The 22,314-nt window shown below is 45.1% G+C and overlaps 1 protein-coding gene across 1 annotated transcript in view; it reads right to left on the bottom strand.

Moving 5' to 3' along the window:
• wdfy3 (WD repeat and FYVE domain containing 3) overlaps nucleotides 1–22,314 on the bottom strand; it is a 415,649-nt gene that overhangs the window by 62,863 nt on the left and 330,472 nt on the right. The window contains exons 45-48 of the mRNA XM_084308124.1: nucleotides 16,235–16,403; nucleotides 15,084–15,247; nucleotides 13,750–13,898; nucleotides 9,572–9,692 (exon numbers count right to left, since the gene is read on the bottom strand). Coding sequence (XP_084164250.1) covers nucleotides 9,572–9,692; nucleotides 13,750–13,898; nucleotides 15,084–15,247; nucleotides 16,235–16,403 — 603 coding nt within the window. The remainder of the gene's footprint in view (nucleotides 1–9,571; nucleotides 9,693–13,749; nucleotides 13,899–15,083; nucleotides 15,248–16,234; nucleotides 16,404–22,314) is intronic.

Raw genomic sequence — 22,314 nt, 5'->3', positions numbered from 1 at the left:
TCCGGATATTTACAGGCACGAAGGCAGGATTAGGCCGCAGAGTGGCACCGCAATCGGAACGAAAGACAGGCACTCTGGTCGTACCGAGAGAGCACAAAGCACACCCACGCGTTCAGCGGAGGTGACGGCCAGCAAGAACGCGGTCTTGAACGACAGCTGTTCCAACGGCGCTTGCTCAAGAGGCTCAAACGGGGCCAAGGACAACCGACCGAGGACCAATTGAAGATCCCAACTCGGAGCCAAAGAGCGTTGCACCGGCTTAACGCGTGGAGAGCCAAGCAGAAAACGCTTCACAAGAGGGTGGCTGAACAAGACATCCCCCTCAAATGCCTCATGATAGGAGGATATAGCTGCTGCATATATCCTCACCGTCGAAGCCGACAGTCTATCAAGGAGAGACTGGAGGCAACTAAGGACAGCATCCAGGGGGCAGGAGACTGGGTCCCGGCCGCGTGAATATTAAAGGCAACCAACTTGTGTTCAGCCTTGCGTTCAGCGTTTCTCTGATTGGCCACATGGCCACGTGACCGCGCGGCAGAGAGTTGCAGCGGCCGTCTTCCGTTGTAGAATTGTTTACATCAGGGTGAACGCTATTGTATTCGCAAATATGAGAGCCAGCAATACGCAGCTCCAGTTAACCTAATTTATACCGTAATGAATCATTAAAAAAATATACCGTTAACTGGAATATGTTGTTTCTTTACACATATGTTGGGATTATGTAATTGGTTTGTCATGACAAAACAATAAAAATAGCTACTTTACATCAGGGTGAACGCTGTTAGTAACGCTGCCACCACCCACTTCAATGACAGAGCTCTCATATTTGCGAATGCATAAACTATATCTTAAATTATGTGTCTAATATGGCTGTCGCGAAGTCATTGATAAGCGACAGCCATATTAGACACATAGCCATAATTTAAGATATAGTTTATGCATTCGCAAAATATGAGAGCTCTGTCATTGAAGGGCTTCTACAACGGAGCACGGCCGCTGCTGCGTCAAGCCGGCGGCGGCGCACGGAAGCCGGGGACAAACCACCACATCGCCCCGCTGGCGCTTCAGCAGCCTCCACGGGCGAAATAACATATAACGTTACAGCGTACAGTTCCACACTGATGTACAGTGACACCCAGAGTTTCTAGTTACAGTAGTGACGCGTGAATCGAGATAGTCCTAACAGTGTTTATTATTAAGAGCCAGATAGTCTGCACAGTGTTTATAGTCCTAACAGTGTTTATTAGTAAGAGTCAGATAGTCCTAACAGTGTGTATTATTAAGATTCCTAACAGTGTTTATTATTAATTAACGTCATAAACCAACTACCAGATTTATAGTCCTAACAGTGTTTATTAGTAAGAGTCAGATAGTCCTAACAGTGTTTATTATTAAGAGTCAGATAGTCCTAACAGTGTTTATTATTAAGAGTCCTAACAGTGTTTATTATTAATTAACGTCATAAACCAACTACCAGATTTATTTTGCACCAGGGAACTTGAAGGTTCCTGCCGCTTGCGCTCATGTTTATTATTAATTAACGTCATAAACCAACTACCAGATTTATTTTGCACCAGGGAACTTGAAGGTTCCTGCCGCCTGCCGTATTGTCCGTCCTGATCAACACCGATTGAGGACCAGAAGGACCGCTTTCAATACCAACACATTGAACGTAGCGCAGACCGGGCAGCATGGTTTGCCAGCTGCCCCCTGCTGCGTTGGCCCGACGCGTCACCAGCGAGGGAGGCGTCGGTGAAAAACGTGACGTGAGACAGCGCCGTAACCGTCCCAGGACGGAACCTCCCGAGCGTGTCGACAACACGCTCCGAGAGGGATGCCCATAGCCCTCCAACCGTTGACTGGGAAGAGGAGTACTCTACTTCCAGTCTACAGCAAACCCCAGGCTGGTAGGGACCTGCCTGGTACGAGACCCGACGATCCACCTCGACCGCGAAGGACCAGAACGTCGTCAGGGCAGAATACACTTTGTAACCCCTGACGACGCAGAGGCCCCAGTGCGGCCTCCACGCACTTGGTGAAGATGCGGGGAGCCAGAGAAAAAACCGCACGGCAGCCTCTGGTACTCATACGCTAACCCTGCAAAGGAAGCGTAGGTAAGCCCTAGGATGGAAGATCGGAGATGCGAATACGCATCCTACAGGTCTATGGAGGAGAACCAGACCCCCACCTGACAGTGTTCAACAGGTAGGAGACGATCCAAAAAATGCAGAACCTTCCCATGGGACAGGTCCAGCATGGGTCTGACACCCCCCCCCTCCCGATTTCTCAGGCACCAGAGAACACCGGGAGGAGAACGCCACGACGATGGCTTGCTTCGTCCACAGAGATTGGATCTCGTTGACCAGAGCTGTCACTGCTGGTGACCCTGACAATAGGGTCTGTACCCTCAGCGTTCTCTCCATCCACCTCGACATATGGTACTGCCGTAGTCATATGTGATGACACTCCCAACGCACCCACCGCCATGTGGCGCAGGTCCGCCAGGAACTGTAGATAGTCGGCCCGGTCCCACCCGCTGTGCGTAGCCAACCCTGGACCTTTGCGAGCAGAGCGTTCCGTGGAGTCGGGTCGGAACCCGACACTACCCACGAGGCAATCGCACCCAAGGGGGGACCCCGACAGAAAGGGCCGGTTTGATACGAGGGAAGCTGACATCAATCCAGGTGACAAAAGCCCCCCCACTGAACACCCCTCCAGAGCATGCTGAGGAGTTGTTCTGCAGCCAGACATGCAAGGCGTGAGGACCCCATGGGCCTACACACCGTAGCCCTGCAGTGATATTACTACCACCTAAATCACGCGCACCTCTTCATTTCAGACCACTGCCGATCTCGCGGGAGTGGGAGGTACCAACATGATACCTGGCCTGGCGAAGGCGAGGCCGGGGAAGCCCGCACTGTGTGCCTTAAAAGGTTTCGAGCCCCCCTGCTGACAACACTTAGTTGACAGACGTAACACCAGGCTCAACCAACACAGCTTATGGTGTGGGAGCCGCTTGACAGCACAACATTCTCACGGACAGACCCAGGCTCAGCCATCAACTGGGTGTCAGCCCCTGTCCCCATGAGAAGCGAAAAGTGGGGCCGCCCGCGCTTCAACGAAGGCACGCGGCCCGCAGCCAAAGGAAACAATCAGAGCCCCCTTTTTCCGCTGGTGTTGGGAGTGATCGGAGAGCGGGCTGCTCGCGGCAGGACGGTGACGGCTTGTTGTTCAAGCCGAGCCCGTCCAACATGGCCGATCCCTCGGCCGCCAAGGCTGTCGGCAGGGCTCCAGACTTGGAGTATTGCACCCCTGGCTCTGCGGCTCTGCAGCTGCATGCTATTCGCAAATCCAGCATGAGCCAGCTCCCGCTGCAGCTGTCGTTATCAGAACACTACACACATATCATAATGTTTACAGCAAACTGTAGTTGATCACCAGGTATGTTTTATTAACGTAGAATAATTCATATATATATATGCGCGCACTGACAGTCGGCTAATTGACATTTCCTGTGAAAAAAATTAAATCCTCTCGTCCCGTTTGCGTCCCAAAAAAGATTTCGGTTTGTCCCAAATCAATATTTGATCGTCCCCGGGACGACGGGACATCGTTAGTCTCGAGCACTGGTTGTCGGCCTTGTGGACACCTGTCGATTCAACGCCCAGGATACCTCTGGCGGGGGAAAAATATGGCCGCCTGTCGAGGGCCTCGTCATCGCCGCTGACGAGGCCGTGCTCTCTCTTCTTCTGGCTGCGCGGTGTGAGGCGGTGTGGGGCCTAGGACAATACCGCCCGCGCTCCAGCAGAAGACCAAAATCCCCTGCGGAGAGGGGAACCCTGAGCGGTTATAGCTTGCGGCTACGTCAAAGCTAATAACGTCAACAACCTCGCGCGATGTGTCGACGTCGGCTGGCCCTCAAGGCCCCGCCACCAGACACAATTTTTTTTTTGATAGAAAAAACAGCAATTCGAACACAGTTCTAATCTCTGCCAATTCCATACCGTGGCGGTACAGGCTTTAGCAGCCCACCAGCCACTCGCCAGGCCGACCCACCCATGGCGTCGGCCGGGCGGGGCACTGTTTCAATATGTCAAAAGCAAAGGACTGATGTTAACACGGAGCACCATTGGTGGTTGCAAACAGCAACCTCCACTGTGGTGTGCACCATGAAGGGGTTAAATGAATAAAATAACTAACACCACAAAATACTGTAGAATGAGCAAGCCCATATACACAACGTTAAGGGGAGGCGGACCAGAGAGAACCAGTCCCGCATTCATTCAAAATATTCACAACAGCACACCAGCCCCAGCTTAGCCCATTTACCAAAAAAGGTAAACAAAGCCCCCCCCGCACTACTCCCCCAATAGACACCGATTGACCGTCAGCATGAATGGTTGAGAGAAGAGAAAGCTGTAGCATAGACAGACCTTCTCATAGCAGAGAGACAGACCAAAACAGTAGCCCACTACACTACTATAGCATAGCGTTCAACGCTACTATGGACAGAAAACAGTCAGCTGAGCCACAACACGGGCCGCCGTTAAGTCCCATCCTGCAGTAGTATAGCTCTACTGCTACCCGCAGAGCCTCAAGCATCGGCTCCCAGGTGGGAACACCGTTGAACAAACCCCGCCGGGACACAGGAGTAACGCTACCTGGCTAGGCTACCTAGCCACGGCCTACCCTGTTGTCAACCCATTTGCCAGTAAAAAAGGTAAATAGGACTCAGCAAAACCCCCACATCAGCTACCGACTGACCTTCATTGATGAACCGGGCAAGAGGAGGGAAAAGCGACAACATCCCACGGCGGATACATTAGAACAGCGTAGCAGTAGTGTTAGCATGTAGCATTAGAATTAGCATGTAGCGTTAGCATTAGTTGTTAACAGCACGCTTCCAGGACCGTTTGGAACCCGTTCACTGCAGTGAAACGTCCACCAAACCATCCCGCCCCTGGCGCCGACACACAACATGGTTGTGTAACAAAACAACCCAGCATTACTAACACTAATACCCATGCCTGATGACACAGGGCCTACCTGTGTACAAGCCGGCTCGATAGCCAACCTTGCACGCTGCTCCTGGATCTGCTGCCACCAGACGAGGAAACATCAGAATAGGCCCGACGTGTCGCTGAAATATGCCCCGAAGATTCCAGGGGTAAGCAAACCTCCGGTAAACTTTCAACATTACGCAATTTCTCATAATCTTTTCATAACAACTAGTTTACATAAGGTGCACTGCGACCGTTATGATGGAAACGAAAATAGAGGAAGAGTGTTTGGTGACCATGCCTACTGTCTTATAGGCTACGCCTCCATAGGGGCGGGACCCGGCAGGTGTGGGTGTACTTGTTTTTTTCGTTGATGGAGTACAATAGGTACATGAGATGAGGTATATCTCGATAGGCTTAAGAGCGGGACGCGATGGCCAAGTACGATAATATAACTAAATGTTATTGATTTGTCAACCATGAAATCCACTAATCAACATGATCACATGGGGAAATACGAAATGTTATTGATTTGTCGACCATGAAATCCACTAATCAACATGATCACATGGGGAAAAACTAAATGTTATTGATTTGTAGACCATGGAATCCACTAATCAACATGATCACATGGGGAAAAACTAAATGTTATTGATTTGTCGACCATGAAATCCATTAACTCATTGGGAGCAATTGTCGGGTTAACTCGCCATCGCTTGAGTGCCAATCACGAGAAAAGTCTGGTTTTAATCGTTATTTCTTTTATTAGCTATTGCCATTCATAATTCATCAGGGCAGGCTGTGCATACTGTTCTGAATGTGTCTGAGCTGGCAGACGGTCAATACTGCCCTCTAATGCCTTCGGCCGCTATTGCACTCCATTTGAACGTTGGTGGCGGTGCGCCAGTCCAAGCCCCATTTCATTCTTGCATGAGGAAGGATAATAACGATAATCTAGCGTTGATGTCAGGAAGATTCGATAATCAGGCGAAAAATGACAACGTGATAACTGGATTTCACTAAAGGGCTATTTTTGCGTCTTTTCCTGGGATTACGGTGCTTTCACACCAGAGCTGTTTGGTCCGGACTATCGGACCAGAGTTTGTTTCCTCGGATAGTCCGCTTTTTTTGGGATGGTGTGAATGCTCAGTCGAACTCTGGTGCGGATCAAACACGTGAACTCTGGTCTGCCTGAAAACGCAGGTCTCGGTTCGCTTCATCGGACCAAACGCAAGACCAAATATAGGAAGTGACCTGATAAACTGTGCATCTTGGGTAGAAGGAAACAAAACAAACACAGCGGTAAACATGTCTCGTGGACAGACATGGGCGAATGACGAGGTGAAAGCCCTGATAGAAATATGGGCAGAAGACCAAATTAAACAGCTACTTGTGGGCACTCATAAAAATGTGTGTACAAGTTGTTTAGCGAGAGGATGGTGGTAATGGGCTTCAATAGAACAATGGATCAATGCCACGTCAAAATAAAAAAACTGCATCAGCAATATATTAATAAATAAGCAGAGAATTCAATTAGATGTCCATAACATTTGTGTTTTTAATTAGCATAGCCTAAATAAATATGAATTCAAAAACCTGTTCCACCCCACGGGTCATAAATCAATATTTGTGTTGCATTTAAGTTGCGATTTTTTAATCAAACGTTTTCAAGTATTAACATCACTAACATGTCACAAAAGCATGTAGAATGTATATTATCATCAATACGTTAGTTTAGCAATAGGTTAAAAGTGCCATTAGATAGTTTTACGTTTTCTGAAGTCTATGCAAGACGGAAACGGAAATGGAAATTTTGAACCATGGGAATTGTAGACTTTTTGCAGCCATTTTGTAGAGGGGGTGCATAGCTGTCGACCAGCGTTGGAATTTTTCCGAACTACACTTCCTGTCAGATACTGTGGGGTTTCAAAGTTCAGCGTTCTGAATGAATCATATCAATAACTGTTATGATTCGCGATAATAAGCCACAAAAGTTAACGTTTTTGACAAATATTGAAACAGTTAGTTTCTCCTCCCTATTGCATGTAGGAACAATTAGATCTGAAAATTGTTTCAAAACGGTTGCACTGTGGGGAAAATTAAAAAGTACAGTAGATTACATTATCTGTTCTTATGCACGCCTGGTGATACTAAATCCAAATTGAACTCGGGATTTGAAAGATAATATATGTATATATATATATAAATGTGCGAATTGGCTATAATAAGGTAATGTATAAGCATCATATTCTATAATAATATTTCAAATTGCATCGGTCCGGATGGGAGAATTCAGTACTGTATCTACAGAACCTTCGGTTTAATCGTCTTCCCTTTATTAATTTCCTTAGATCTTTTGTACACATGATCTCAAGAGGGTACTGAACGAGATCAGTGGCAGTCTTTTAAGTTTGGTCATTATTATCATGGTGTTATTCACTGTCAGAGATGCAAAGAAAAATCATAATTCATATTCTCCTTTGTTTCATCACAATTTAAAGGGGAACTCCAACATTTTGGGAAATTAGCTTATTTAACATCTTCCCTGGAGTTAGACAAGAAGATACATACCTTTTTTGTCTCTGTGCGTGCATTTTAGCTTTGGGAATAGACGCTCCGTTAGCATAGCTTAGCTTCATCACTGGAAGTGAGGCAGGACAGTAGCCTTACAGTGCCTTACAGTGTATTGCAAGGTCTGACATTGACCAAATTTGATATGCATGACCTTGGTGGGCTCTAGGTCAACTCCTGAAAAGGGGGTCAATGTCAGACCTTGCAATCAAAAGTTAGGGGGCGCACTGAAATTATGGCAAGGGTTATTAGCCCCCTAACTTTTGATTGCAAAGTCTGACATTGACCCCCTTTTCAGGAGTTGACCTAGAGCCCACCAAGGTCATGCATATCAAATTTGGTCAATGTCAGACCTTGCAATACACTGTAAGGCACTGTAAGGCTACTGTCCTGCCTCACTTCCAGTGATGAAGCTAAGCTATGCTAACGGAGCGTCTATTCCCAAAGCTAAAATGCACGCACAGAGACAAAAAAGGTATGTATCTTCTTGTCTAACTCCAGGGAAGATGTTAAATAAGCTAATTTCCCAAAATGTTGGAGTTCCCCTTTAAGCAAGCCTAGTAATGGACACAATATTTCTGACACTGTGAATACATTCCCTGAGGTCCATAGATGTACCTAGATACCAAGAATATACAAATAGCCCTTGTATAAGTGGAGCAATATTCCATTTACCTAGGTATATATTTTAGGCGGATTTTCACCTCGTGTGGAACAGGTTAAATACTGAATTAACGACACATATTTATTAACAGGCTGAAAGTTAAAACGAATAACAGGCTGAAAAAACAATTAAGACTATTTAATATAGGCTAAACACAGTGCGTAAAATATAGGCTAAGCGGTGCGTAAAAGGCAACTTTGGCTATAGCCTTCTAAAACTATTGAATAGGCTAAACTTCATTTTAACTTCTTGAATTCACATTTCTTTAGTTTGCAATAATGCAACTGCAAGCCAATGTTCCGAGACATATTACATTTAATTTGTTAGGCTATTTGAATACACCGTTACGTTAGCCCTAAATGGTGGATTCAAATAGCCTAACAATTACAAATATATAAATATGTCTCGGAACATTGGCTTGCAGTTGCATTATTGCAAACTAAAGAAATGTGAATTAAAGAAGTTAAAACGAATAACAGGCTGAAAAAACAATTAGCCTATTTAAAGTCCGTGACTTGCTTCGAAAAAGTAGGAGTTCGGGGGACGAGAAAGACAAGTTTCCTTGGTATGATGACCTGGCTGGACGTTATACTTGGCACAAGACCCACATCCAGCCGGAAACATATCGTTGAGTCTTTCAAAGATGAGACCCATCAGAAGGCATCACCAGCACCGCCTCAGGCTCGCAGTCACACACACACACACACGTGCGCACACACGTTAGGGCTCGCAGTCACGCACACACATTTCCACTCTCTATTGTGTCCAATAGACGAGCGCCCTTTTCGACCGTGTGACATTGTTCAGAAAGTTTGGTGCGCTTGACAAATTGCAATGTGAATGCAGACCGAACCAAATGAAGAATGCAACAATGTTGCAACTTCACCCCCCGAATCGCACCGAGTCCGCACCGAGTCCGCCAAAACTATATGTGAAAGCGCCCTAAGAATCACCCAAACTATACTCATATTCAAAACGGTATAAAACGGAAATGTACGGATGAAAAAACAATCTGTTTCTTGCATGTTGACCAGAAGCAACTCACTGACAATCTACAGTGTTATTAGATCCATAGCTATATTTCATATATTTTAAGCACTCGCTAGTTTGGCTTTCTCCCCATTGAACAGAGTGCTGGCCTTCTACCAAGAAGGTAAACAACGACCCCTAGCGCTGAATGAGTTAATTAACATGAACACATGGGGGAAAACTAAATGTTATTGATTTTTCAACCATGAAATCCACTGAAGTCCCATGACACGTCAAATAAGAATGTATTTGGTTGAGGGCAGCACCAACATCTTGTGTGTGTGTGGGGGTCAATGTATGTGCTAACCTGCAGCAGGTAGCGTCTCTTGTGTACTTCCTTGATGTCTTCATAGGCGAAGATGCTGCAGGTTCTCTTCAGCTGGCACTGGCCTTGTCTGGCGCCCCTGGGGATGATGGCCTCATGCAGACTGGACACACACACACATTTATTTACAATGTTTCCTACTAAATGAACAATTATTTTATTACAGGATGATGATTTTCTGGGGATAAGAATAAATGTTTTTAATTAGTTATTATTAAATTGTTGTATTTTATAGGGCTGACCCCTATTAGTCGATTAGTCGAAAATTAATCGGTCGAAAGGAGCCGTAGTCGACTGGCCAACCTCTTTCGAATATATAAAAAAAAATATATATATAATTTATAATATTTTTTTTATCATTCTTTCCAAAAGAAAAGAGGCGTAGAAGCGTGGCTAACGCTAATGGCACGCATACCAGAGGCTAAATGCCTACGAAAACAGGCACAGAGGCACTGAAAGAGGATTTCACCCATCTAATGAACACACTAGACTAGACAAATATCAAGATGTATCCATCAGTGGACCAATTGCATGCTTTTGCAGAGGACAAGAAGCCTTCAGTCGACTCCTTCAGACATTAAGCACCCCCAACAGCCCAAATGGAACGATTTTTTTGTTTGTCGAGCAATAGTCGACTAACGGCAAATTTTGGCCAATCATAGTCGACCATCCAAATCCTTAGTCGGGGACAGCCCTAATTTTAAAGATGCAAAAAAAAAGGCATTATATCAGCCAACTCTCTAAATTTCTGTATCGGCATTATATCATAACAAGTCGACCGCTGGTATATTATGGTCTGTCGGGTGAAAACACCAAAAGAGGATGTGATGATAACTAAAGATGTATGTTCAAACAGGCTTTCAGAGGAGTAACTACCATGGGAGGAACACACACACACACACACACACACACACACACACACACACACACACACACACACACACACACACACACACACACACACACACACACACACACACACACACACACACACACACACACACACACACACACACACACACACACACACACACACACACACACACACACACACACACACACACACACACACACTCCCAAATTGGCATTACATCATGCATGCAGCAGAAACACACTCACTCATCCTGCAGTATCAAGAGAAATGATGTCATACTCTAATAATAGCTCCAGTATACAACGATGTGTTTCACTGCAATATGCAAGCAGTGTAGGATATAATCATGATAGATGAACACTCTCCGAGATGGAAACGTCTTGTGGAAGGTATGGTGCTTTCAGAGACCCGCCAACGCTCTGAACTTTGTGGAGTGACGTCTGTATTGTACTGCCCTCTCTCTCTCTCTTTTTCCTAGTACAGTATGATGCAACCAATACAGCAAAAGCTTTTTACTCTCCATTTCAATATTTGTAACGTTATTTAGTTATTTCATTACAATAATTGCTTCATTCAAGCATGAGTACGGTATATGGCTGCAGCAAAAAGGCATTTTATCCATTAGGTTATGTTATTAAAGTTTGGCCATAAAGGCTGCTAGCAAGGCTGGCCGCTTCAGTCAGAGGAACTCGCCATCTCTCCGCTGGATGCCCAGGGTTTTGGTGCTCGTTTCGGCACGCGCTTGGTGTCGAGTGTGCCCAACGCTATTTATATTTATAAATATAAAAACAAAATGTATATTGTTTAATTTTATATTTATTTATTTAATTATTTAGCCTTTGTAGGGCATGTATGTATATATGAACTGGATAATGCACGTAAGCACGTTAACCTTAACACATTGGGTGCCGTTCACGTAGAACTACGTTTCTGTCGCCCGACGGTTGAGTGCTGGAAACGTAGAACTACGTTTTTCTCACAGTATTTCTTTTAATCGCTATTGCCATTCATAATTCAGCGGGCACCTTGTGCATACTGTTCTGAATGTGTCTGAGCTGGCAGGCAGTCTTATACCGCCCTCTAACGCCTTCGGCCGCTATTTCACTCCATTAGAAACGGTGTAGTTTCTTTTCTCTACCGAGCTGCGGCGTGGGGGCGGGTCCTAAACACTCCGGCAAAACACGCGCTTGTAGGGATGGCTTGGACAACTGACCCCGCCCGCCCGTTCATGTGCAATGCCCAATAACATTGGCGACAGGATCGCTGTGGATAACTGGAATGGCGATCAGATAATTGGATTATCTTTTTTGCATTACATCAGAGACCAGGTAAGCACACTATTATATCCAATCTTGCGTTGATCTGATATATTCTTTTCTACCGCGATTGAAGCTATCTGTGTTTTATGTGTGTGGCTTTTTACCGTTGGGTGCAGGAGGGGAGGGAGGGAGTGCCGCGCTCCAGGGCACATTTCATGTATGCATGAGGAAGGATAATAATGATAATCTAGCGTTGATTTCAGGAAGATTCGATAATCAGGTGAAAAATGACAACATGTTTATTGAATTACACAAAAATGCTGTTTTCGCATCTTTTTCCTGGAATTACTCAGAAGCACCCAAACTATATACATATTCAAAACGGTACAAAACGGAAATGTACGTTTTAGCTATAGCTATAAATATATATTATATAGGTTTAGCTCTACAAACAAGGTGCACGTTTACATGGGGTGAATGGACGGCAAGGCCAGATGCACTTCACGGAAGGGGCGTGGCACTCAATGTGTTAAAGAGAAATACAAAATGAATAATAAGAATTCTAAAAAAAAAAAAGACTGAAGTTTTGTTTGTTGTCTTAATTTTGTGTGGTTAATGTGTTTTGGACATGGCTTGAATGAAGCTTTTCAAACTAAAGAATCGTTCTATGATGGAGAAAGTCGATTTCATTGAAACGATTGGATTGAAAAAGGAATTAGTCCCATTCCATGGGCCTGGGGATTGGTAGACCAACATGCTGAAATGATGAACAGGGAACAGACAACATGGTGCAATGATGAACAGACAACAGACAACATGCTGAAATGATGAACAGACAACAGACAACATGCTGAAATGATGAACAGACAACAGACAACATGCTGAAATGATGAACAGACAACAGACAACATGCTGAAATGATGAATATGGAACAGACAACATGCTGATATGATGAATAAGGAACAGACAACATGCTGAAATGATGAACAGACAACATGCTGAAATGATGAACAGACAACATGCTGAAATGATGAATATGGAACAGACAACATGCTGAAATGATGAACAGACAACATGCTGAAATTATGAATATGGAACAGACAACATGCTGAAATGATGAATATGGAACAGACAACATGCTGAAATGATGAATATGGAACAGACAACATGCTGAAATGATGAATAGGGAACAGACAACATGCTGAAATGATGAACAGACAACATGCTGAAATGATGAACAGACAACATGCTGAAATGATGAACAGACAGCATGCTGAAATGATTAATAGGGAACATGCTGAAATGATGAACAGGGAACATGCTGAAATGATGAATAGGGAACATGCTGAAATGATGAACAGACAACATGCTGAAATGATGAACAGACAACATGCTGAAATGATGAACAGACAACAGACAACATGTTGAAATGATGAACAGACAACAGACAACATGCTGAAATGATGAACAGACAACATGCTGAAATGATGAATATGGAACAGACAACATGCTGAAATGATGAATATGGAACAGACAACATGCTGAAATGATGAATATGGAACAGACAACATGCTGAAATGATGAATATGGAACAGACAACATGCTGAAATGATGAATATGGAACAGACAACATGCTGAAATGATGAACAGACAACATGCTGAAATGATGAATATGGAACAGACAACATGCTGAAATGATGAATATGGAACAGACAACATGCTGAAATGATGAATATGGAACAGACAACATGCTGAAATGATGAATATGGAACAGACAACATGCTGAAATGATGAATATGGAACAGACAACATGCTGAAATGATGAATATGGAACAGACAACATGCTGAAATGATGAACAGACAACATGCTGAAATGATGAACAGACAACATGCTGAAATGATGAACAGACAACATGCTGAAATGATGAACAGACAACATGCTGAAATGATGAACAGACAACAGACAACATGCTGAAATGATGAACAGGGAACAGACAACTGTCTGGTGCCGGCGGCGGTGCACCTACTTGGCAGGCAGCGTGTCGATGTCTCGGATCTCCCTGGAGACGGTCATGGTGTAGCCGTCGATGACGTAGAAGTGCTCCTTCCCGAACAGCAGCAGGCCCTCGCTGGTGTCCAGGCCCTGAACCCTGGCGCACCTGTACATGTGCTGGATCTGAACCACGACACAGCACAAAGAAACAGTAACTAACCCTGACCCTGACGCACCTGAACTATGACACCGCACAAAGAAACAGTAACTAACCCTGACGCACCTGAACCATGACACAGCACAAAGAAACAGTAACTAACCCTAACCCTGACGCACCTGAACCATGACACAGCACAAAGAAACAGTAACTAACCCTGACGCACCTGAACCATGACACAGCACAAAGAAACAGTAACTAACCCTGACGCACCTGAACCATGACACAGCACAAAGAAACAGTAACTAACCCTGACGCACCTGAACCATGACACAGCGGCGTGGTAGAGCGGGTCATCCAATGATCGAAGGGTTGGTGGTTCGAATCCCGCTCAAGCCCATGTCCATCCCACTGCCGTTGTGTCCTTGGGCAAGACACTTAACCTACTTGCCTCGTATGAATGTGTATGCATGTGAATGAATGTTGGTGGTGGTCGGAGGGGCCGTAGGCGTTGATTATTCGCCACGCTTCCGTGAGTCTGCCTCAGGGCAGCTCTGGCTGCAATTGTAGCTTACCACCACCGGTATGACTGTGTATGAACGAATAATGGACTCTGTACGCGCTCTGGGGTCCTCGTGAACATGAAGAGCGCTATATAAATCCAATCCATTATTATTATTATTACAGCACAAAAAAACTGGTATTTTTATATTGTATACTGTATGCCTATGATATTTGTGGTGTTTTGTATCTTGTTAATTGTATGCCTATGGTATTTGTGGTGTTTTTATATTGTATACTGTATGCCTATGATATTTGTGATGTTTTGTATACTGTAAATTGTATGCCTATGGTATTTGTGTATATTGTATTGTTTTCATCTGAACTCCTGGCCTCAAGCCAGGTTTCCCTGGAACAATACTGTAGTGACCTGAACTGAACTGTTGTCCTGCTGTGACCTCTCACTCCGCTGTGTCGGCTCACACATTAATACGCTGCATTCAACACGTCTGTAAAACATCCTCTGTCCAGCTCCTATAGAGGAAACTGGGAACACATGGCCACAGCCTGGCCTCTCCATACCCATTAATGAGTACTAACTGCTCTGTCATTGTAAAATCCACTGGACTTTCTGTTTACATCCTGATATGTGTGTGTGTGTGTGTGTGTGTGTGTGTGTGTGTGTGTGTGTGTGCGTGTGGCTCCCTAACCTTCTCTCCCTCTTCCAGGAGGCGCAGCAGCGAGGTGTTGTCGGTCCTTTGCTCCTCGTCGAGGCCGCCAGACTCCAGGAACTGGTCCTGTGGCTGCTCCTGGCTGTCCTCGTCAGGTCCGTCCGCTGTGGAGCGGGAACGCTTCAGAGGAGCCTTCACCAGGCCTGGACACACAAGGAGAGGGGAGGACAGGGAGGTGACATGGGAGAAGGAGAGAGGAGAGGACACGGAGATGTCCAGGGAGGAAGGAGATGATATAGATATGTCAAGGGAGAGAGGAGAGGACACAGAGATGTCAAGGGAGGAAGGAGAGGATACAGATATGTCCAGGGAGGGAGGAGGGAACACAGAGATGTCAAGGGAGGAAGGAGAGGATACAGAGATGTCCAGGGAGGGAGGAGGAAGGAGAGGACACAGAGATGTCAAGGGAGGAAGGCGATGATATAGATATGTCAAGGGAGAGAGGAGGACACAGAGATGTCAAGGGAGGAAGGAGAGGATACAGATATGTCCAGGGAGGGAGGAGGGAGGAGAGGACACAGAGATGTCAAGGGAGGAAGGAGAGGATACAGATATGTCCAGGGAGGGAGGAGGGAGGAGAGGACACAGAGATGTCAAGGGAGGAAGGAGAGGATACAGATATGTCCAGGGAGGGAGGAGAGGACACAGCGATGTCAAGGGAGGGAGGAAAGGACACAGATGTCAAGGGAGGGAGGAGGGAGGAGAGGACACAGAAAGGATAGATGAAAGAATGATTAGAGCTGTCCTCGTCTAAAGAAGTTCTTAGTTAACTAATAGTGATGGGACTTTGTTGACTAAAGGATTTATGACTGTACCAATGTGTCACGGTGTGTCTGTCATACTGGTGAACTCTTTAGCGGTGTTAGCGCTACATTCGAGTCAGATTTGGTGACTTTTGACACCAGATACAATGGAAGCCAATGGCACCGGTGAATCAGCTGAAAACAATGCACTTCTCTTTAGTAACGGTTAAAGATTATGAAAAAAGAAGGGCCCCTTGGTTTTTGGATCAAAGGCAGGAATGACTTGGAAGCCACACGTCAAACAGACTGGTATGTAGACATGTCCCTGTAGCACTGTCCCCATCACAGAGACAAACCCCTGGTGCTCCTCCAGCCCTCCCGCCGCACCTTTGACTCTAGCGATGGTGTCCTCCCCGTGCTCGGGCTCGTGCCGCGCGGTCTCCCCCTCCGTGCTCTGCTCTATGGAGTGCTGGTACATGCCAGGGTTTCCAGACAGCAGGCGCATGTAGTAGTCCTTGCTGTCGTAGCTGATGGCTCGGCGGTAGCGCACTGGCTTCTGGTGACAAGAGGAAGCGATGGTTGGGGAGACACAAGAGAGGTTAAAATACGAGAGAGGATGCAATGAGACCAGAGTTAAGATTAGTTACATTTTCAAAAAACTGCGAGTTCATTTGTTAAATGTTAAATCCATGTAAATTTAGGCTTCCTTCACAGGAGTCGAATCTGGAGCGTGCTGGACTGCTGCAGCTACAAAACCCACAGCAGGATATCCTCTGAGTCCAAGGAAGGACATTTAACTGATGGGCTTTGAAACCTTAGTGGTAAAAGATAATCAAGATCCTAAACACACGTTCCCAGTTTCAGGGGATGTTTATGAATCCTCAGGGTAGCTCTTTGCCCCCTGGTACTTGGGTTGCAGAAATACTGATACTGGCATCAGATGTTGGTCCGATACAAGGTTCAACAATGAAATTATCTTTATATAATGTATTTTATATATATATATATATATATTTTTTTTGTCTAATGACAAAACCAAAATAACGCTGGTTCGATCCCCGCCACTGACAGGAGGGTGTATTCCAGCTGTGAGCTGGTGACTGAAGGGTGGCTGGTGTTACATCTAGGGTGCCCACCATCCTACCTACGTGCCCTTAAGCAAGGCACTGAACCCCAAAACTGCTCCAGGATCACTGCACTGCTGTGCTGCACCCTGTACTCTGACCTCTCAAATTTCAATTGCCTTGTACATTGAATAAAGTAATCTTCTTCTTCTTCTAAGTCTATATTGTTCAGTATAATCAATGGCTCAGATGGGTACTCTGTACTGGTTGATACTGAAGGTTTAGTTAGAGTTAGGGTCAAACAGCATTGCTTTCCAACCTTGTCTAGGCTGTGTGTATTTCTCTCCATTGTAGTACTCAAACACACAAAGAGACACATTCCAAACCAGTCCATGCTATGGTGAGATACCAAAAGCAAAAACTGATTTATTTGTTAATCATCTTGTTGCTACTAGGAGTATGCAAGCGGCCATAATTAATGGTTTTACATCTCTGCATTGAGTCAGTCGCAGACGGATACACACACACAACCAAAAACACATAATTGGGCTGTAATGCTGAGTGACAGCCAGGTAATCCAACAACACACCGTATAATACACACCAACCGAACACATGCCAGTAGGAATAACATGAAAGATCGTAGTGTCTGCTGAAATCTGGCAAAGTGTCAAACATCCCTTTACCATGGTTTCCCACCAGGAACAGTAATAGTTAACAGAACCACATCAGAGACAGAGAGGCTCCACACTGCTGTCAGGAGATAAGTGGAGCCATCTCTGGTCTGTCTCTAAGCAGCAGGGGGGGGGGGGGGCCCTCAGGGAGATGGATGCTGATCCATTGGCTAAGAGGCTCAAGGAGACATCTTGGTCCCTTTTGCTACAATAAATCACACTGTCGTTTTATTGTTGTCATGGCGATACGACAAACGAGATGAAATCCTTGCAGAGGGGGAAAAAAGTCAGTCTGCAGACTGTGTGAGCCAGTGTGAAAGCTAATGGCATGAATAATACAATGCAAGCTAATAGCATTCATACGATTTCTTGCCAGGTACAGTAGAGTGTAAACGTCATTTTAGAGAATGTTTAATCTATCGTTACAGAATGTTGAGCTTAATGTATCGTTACAGAAGGTTGAGCTTAATGTATCATTACAGATTCGGCTCAAACAAGGGACTAAACACGTTTCACAATTATGCCACAATAATGTGGAACGCCCTACCCACAGGCGTAAAATAATGTGAATCCCTACCCTCCTTCAAAACCGCTCAGATGGCTGCAATTAGAAACTGGCCCCAGCAAATGTCCAACCCCCCCCCCTCCCCCAACCATCCACCCACCCAACCCCCTCCAATGTACAGTTTCTTCCCCTTTGAATGTACATATTTTTTTTATTATCTCTTTTTCTAAAACAGTACTGTATATTTGTATGTCTTGTGTATGTCATAAATGTCTTGATTAAACAGTACTGTATATGTCATGTATGTCATAAATGTCCTGATGAATTGAAAATAGAGGACCCTGATGTAAACAAGACGCAAGTATTTTTCTGGTCTGCATCCTCTTAGCAGTTGTTTGTATTGAGCCGTACTGTATTGTACCCATTCTGCAATCTGTTAATAAAAGTTTCAATCAATCAATCAAACAAACAGAATGTTGACCTTAACACTTTGACTGCCGGAAAACGCTTTAGAGCGTCATTCCCGGCCATGCTCAAGTTGCCGGAGGACGCTGTACAGCGTCCTTATATCAATATTTCAAAAATCTGCGATCGGATTCATATTTCCCCTCCGCTGGCCTGAGATCCACCAGGAGGACCCACTGAGCTCTCTGGCGGTTCAGGAGCGCCATCTGGTGGCCGATCGGCGCAATCGCCAAACAGGAAGTGCTATGGAGGTTGTGCTGGTCGACCATATTACTTCCGGGCACTCTGTTTGGCTCACGGGACTCGATCTCGACACAATACAGTACATAGCGATCGATTGCCAATAACTCGATAAACAACATGATTTGGACATATATACTATTATACAAGCTGGAAATGGACCCGATATTTCTACATACCATAATAGGTAAATGACTGTTCCACGCTCATCGCCCAACGGCGCGAGGAGGATACGGTAAGATTCAGCGTTATTTTTGATCGTATTCCATATAAACTGTTATGATGAACATATCACCCACACTAGATGAATGATATAACGCTGCCCACGGAATTATAAACGATCCCCCGCCCATCCGGTCATCATCAGATCATACGTAGATCATTCTAGAAGTACGTCCAATTGAAATTTTTTATATCGCCCCGATTGCCATCAAACTGTATTTCATCATCAATATAATGCATTTGGGGCTATATATCACGTTCTGGAGAAAGCTGCAGAAAGAGATGAAAACATACTTATACATTAGACCATACTTTACTATGAATATGTGAATGAAAAAGTTTAACGTTGCTACACAATGAACAATACATATAGGACTTTGAATGGGCCCTAATAATGGCAATGTAGCAATAGAATTTAAAAAGTTATAGCCATGCAAAGAAGGGGTACTTCTCCATAGACAAATAGAGCCGGCAACCTATGGTATATAATGAATTTAACCCATGGCACCCAAAGTGTTAATGTATCATTACAGAAGGTTGAGCTTAAATGGATCATGCATTACGTTCACCTTAGACCAGGTCTCAAGCATGTGACAAACACTTTTTAGAATAAGAATCCATTCCTTATCCACTAAGGACCATCACATACATGCATTCACAGCCACACAGAGCACCAGTAACACTTTAGTGCTTCATCCAGCAAAAAAGTCAACTCCAAGTTGTCTTGAAGAGATCTTGAAGAGAAGTGTCTGTGAGTGCCACAGCAGGGTACCTGGGCGCGGGCAGGACGCCAGGCTGACGGCACCAGGGGCACCAGAGGTGGGACAGGGGGCTGGACAGGAGCATAGAGAGCATGTGAGACGCCCAGAAGAACACACCCATCTGTAAAGACCACTCCTCACCTATCTCAAGACACTACCCTATTTCACTGCACCGACTAGTCCTGATCCATACTTAGAATGCTACTTTGTCTGTTATCAATCTGACGCACAGCAGGGTAATGATTATGTGCTGTAGCTCAGTGTAGAGCTGGGAGGCACAGCCACAAATCCATGCAGCGGTAGGATTTTTTTCTTTTTACAATAACACCAAAGGTGTGTTTGTTTATTTTAGTAAATGTTTAACTGTAACTGTATAAAAAAACTGCAGCAGTGTGATAAAGAAATTGTAATAGGAATTAAAAGAGAATAGACTATTTGAGTGAAGTAGCACCATGTTGTATTACTACAAACCAACATAAAAAAAATCACATTGCAATTTTTATAAAAAAAATTAAAAAGTACCCTAAATACTGTTATACTGTCAAAAATAACTAAGTAAACAAAATCTTTATTTTTAACATAATGATATATATTTTTTCAGGAAAGCAACTTTTGTGATTGGATGATCAAGAAAAGAGGGCGTGGTTTGAGATTGCATCCCCACATGGTCCTGCAAGGCACCTTGGATAAAAACATCCACTAAATGGTATACAGCCAAAAGTGCTCGAGGGTTACCAGTAGTAGACAAATTTACTACAAGTGGCCAACAGCTGCTTTCACGCTAGAAAAGGTAGGATAAGGGGCAATGGGCTAGTTTGGAATTAGGGTAAAATTCAAAATAGCAAAAGCGAAAGGCCTCTCCTCTGTCCTGATTCTCCTAGATCTATCTGCAGAGTTCGACACAGTCAACCATCAGATCCTCCTCGCGGCCCTCGCAGGAATGGGAGTGGCTGGCTCTGCGCTGACATGGCTGACATCATACCTCAATGACCGCTCCTACCAAGTGTCATGGAGAGGGACCCTGTCGGCCACCCGCCACCTGCGGACGGGTGTCGCCCAGGGCTCGGTCCTAGGACCCCTTCTCTTCTACCTCTACACTAAATCACTGGGTAACATTATCACGTCTCATGGCTTCTCCTATCATTGTTATGCCGACGATACTCAACTCTTCCTCTCCTTCCCTCCCTCAGATATCCACGTCTCTGAGCGGATCTCGGCCTGTCTGTCCGACATCTCCGCCTGGATGACGACCAACCACCTCAAACTGAACCTAAGCAAAACAGAATTGCTCCTCTTTTGTATTTGCAAATCTGGTATGTCATAAATGTATAGATGTAGCAGTACTGTCTATCAGTATGTCATGTATGTCATATATGTCCTGATGAATTGAAAATGGGGGACCCTGATGTAAACAAGACAAAAGTCTTTCTCTGGTCTGCATCCCCTTAATAATTGTGTGTATTGAGCTGTACTGTATTGTACCCATTCTGCAATCTGTTAATAAAGTTTTCAATCAATCAATCAATCAATCAATCAATCCACCTGCCGGCCAAATCCTCCCCCCTGACCGACCTTTCCATCACAGTCGAGAATGCAGCTGTGACCGCGTCCCCGACCGCCAAGAACCTTGGTGTTGTCCTCGACGACCAGTTGAACTTCTCTGCTCACATCGCAGCGACAACCAGCACCTGCAGATTCCTCCTGAGCAACGTCAGAAGGATCCGCCCCTTCCTGACAAAATAAGCCACCCAACTCCTCGTCCAATCAACAGTCATCTCCCGCCTCAACAACTCCTCGTCCAATCAACAGTCATCTCCCGCCTCAACTACTGCAACGCACTGCTCGCTGGCCTCCCGGCCACTGCCACCAAGCCTCTTCAACTCATTCAGAACGCAGCGGCCCGCCTGATCTCAAACCTACCGAAGTTGGCCCATGTCACCCCACTTCTTAGGGACCTGCACTGGCTCCCCATTGCTGCACGAATCCGCTTCAAGGCCCTCGATCTAGCATACCGTGCGGCAAAGGGAACCGCTCCCGCCTACCTCCGGTCAATGGTTTATAACTACACACCCTCAAGACCCCTACGCTCTGCATCTTCTGGCCGCCTCAGACCTACTCCTATCCAAGCTCCGGGAGGGTCATCAAAGAGAAGTCGCCTATTCTCAGTCCTTGCCCCACAATGGTGGAATGAACTACCCACCCTAGTTAGGACAGCCGAAACCCGTCCAATCTTTCGCATTTGACTAAAGACGCACTTCTTCAAACATTATCTGAATAAAAAAAAAAAAATATATATATATATATATATATATATATATATATATACCTGTATCTAACCCTAACTAACCTTACTGTCATGCACTTGTCCTAATAAACTAACCTACACTGTAGCACTCAACACTTTGATGAACATTGTTACTCAGCTAATAAAGTTGTGCCCTTCCTGATGACTTGTCGTACAGAACTTGTACGTCGCTTTGGATAAAAGCGTCAGCTAAATGACTAATGTAAATTTAGGGCTGCCCCCTCGTAGTCGA

This window comes from Notolepis coatsorum (genome assembly GCF_963971535.1).
Source record: "Notolepis coatsorum genome assembly, chromosome: 1".
Lineage (NCBI taxonomy): Eukaryota > Metazoa > Chordata > Actinopteri > Aulopiformes > Paralepididae > Notolepis > Notolepis coatsorum.
This window is presented reverse-complemented; position numbering and strand designations above follow the sequence as displayed.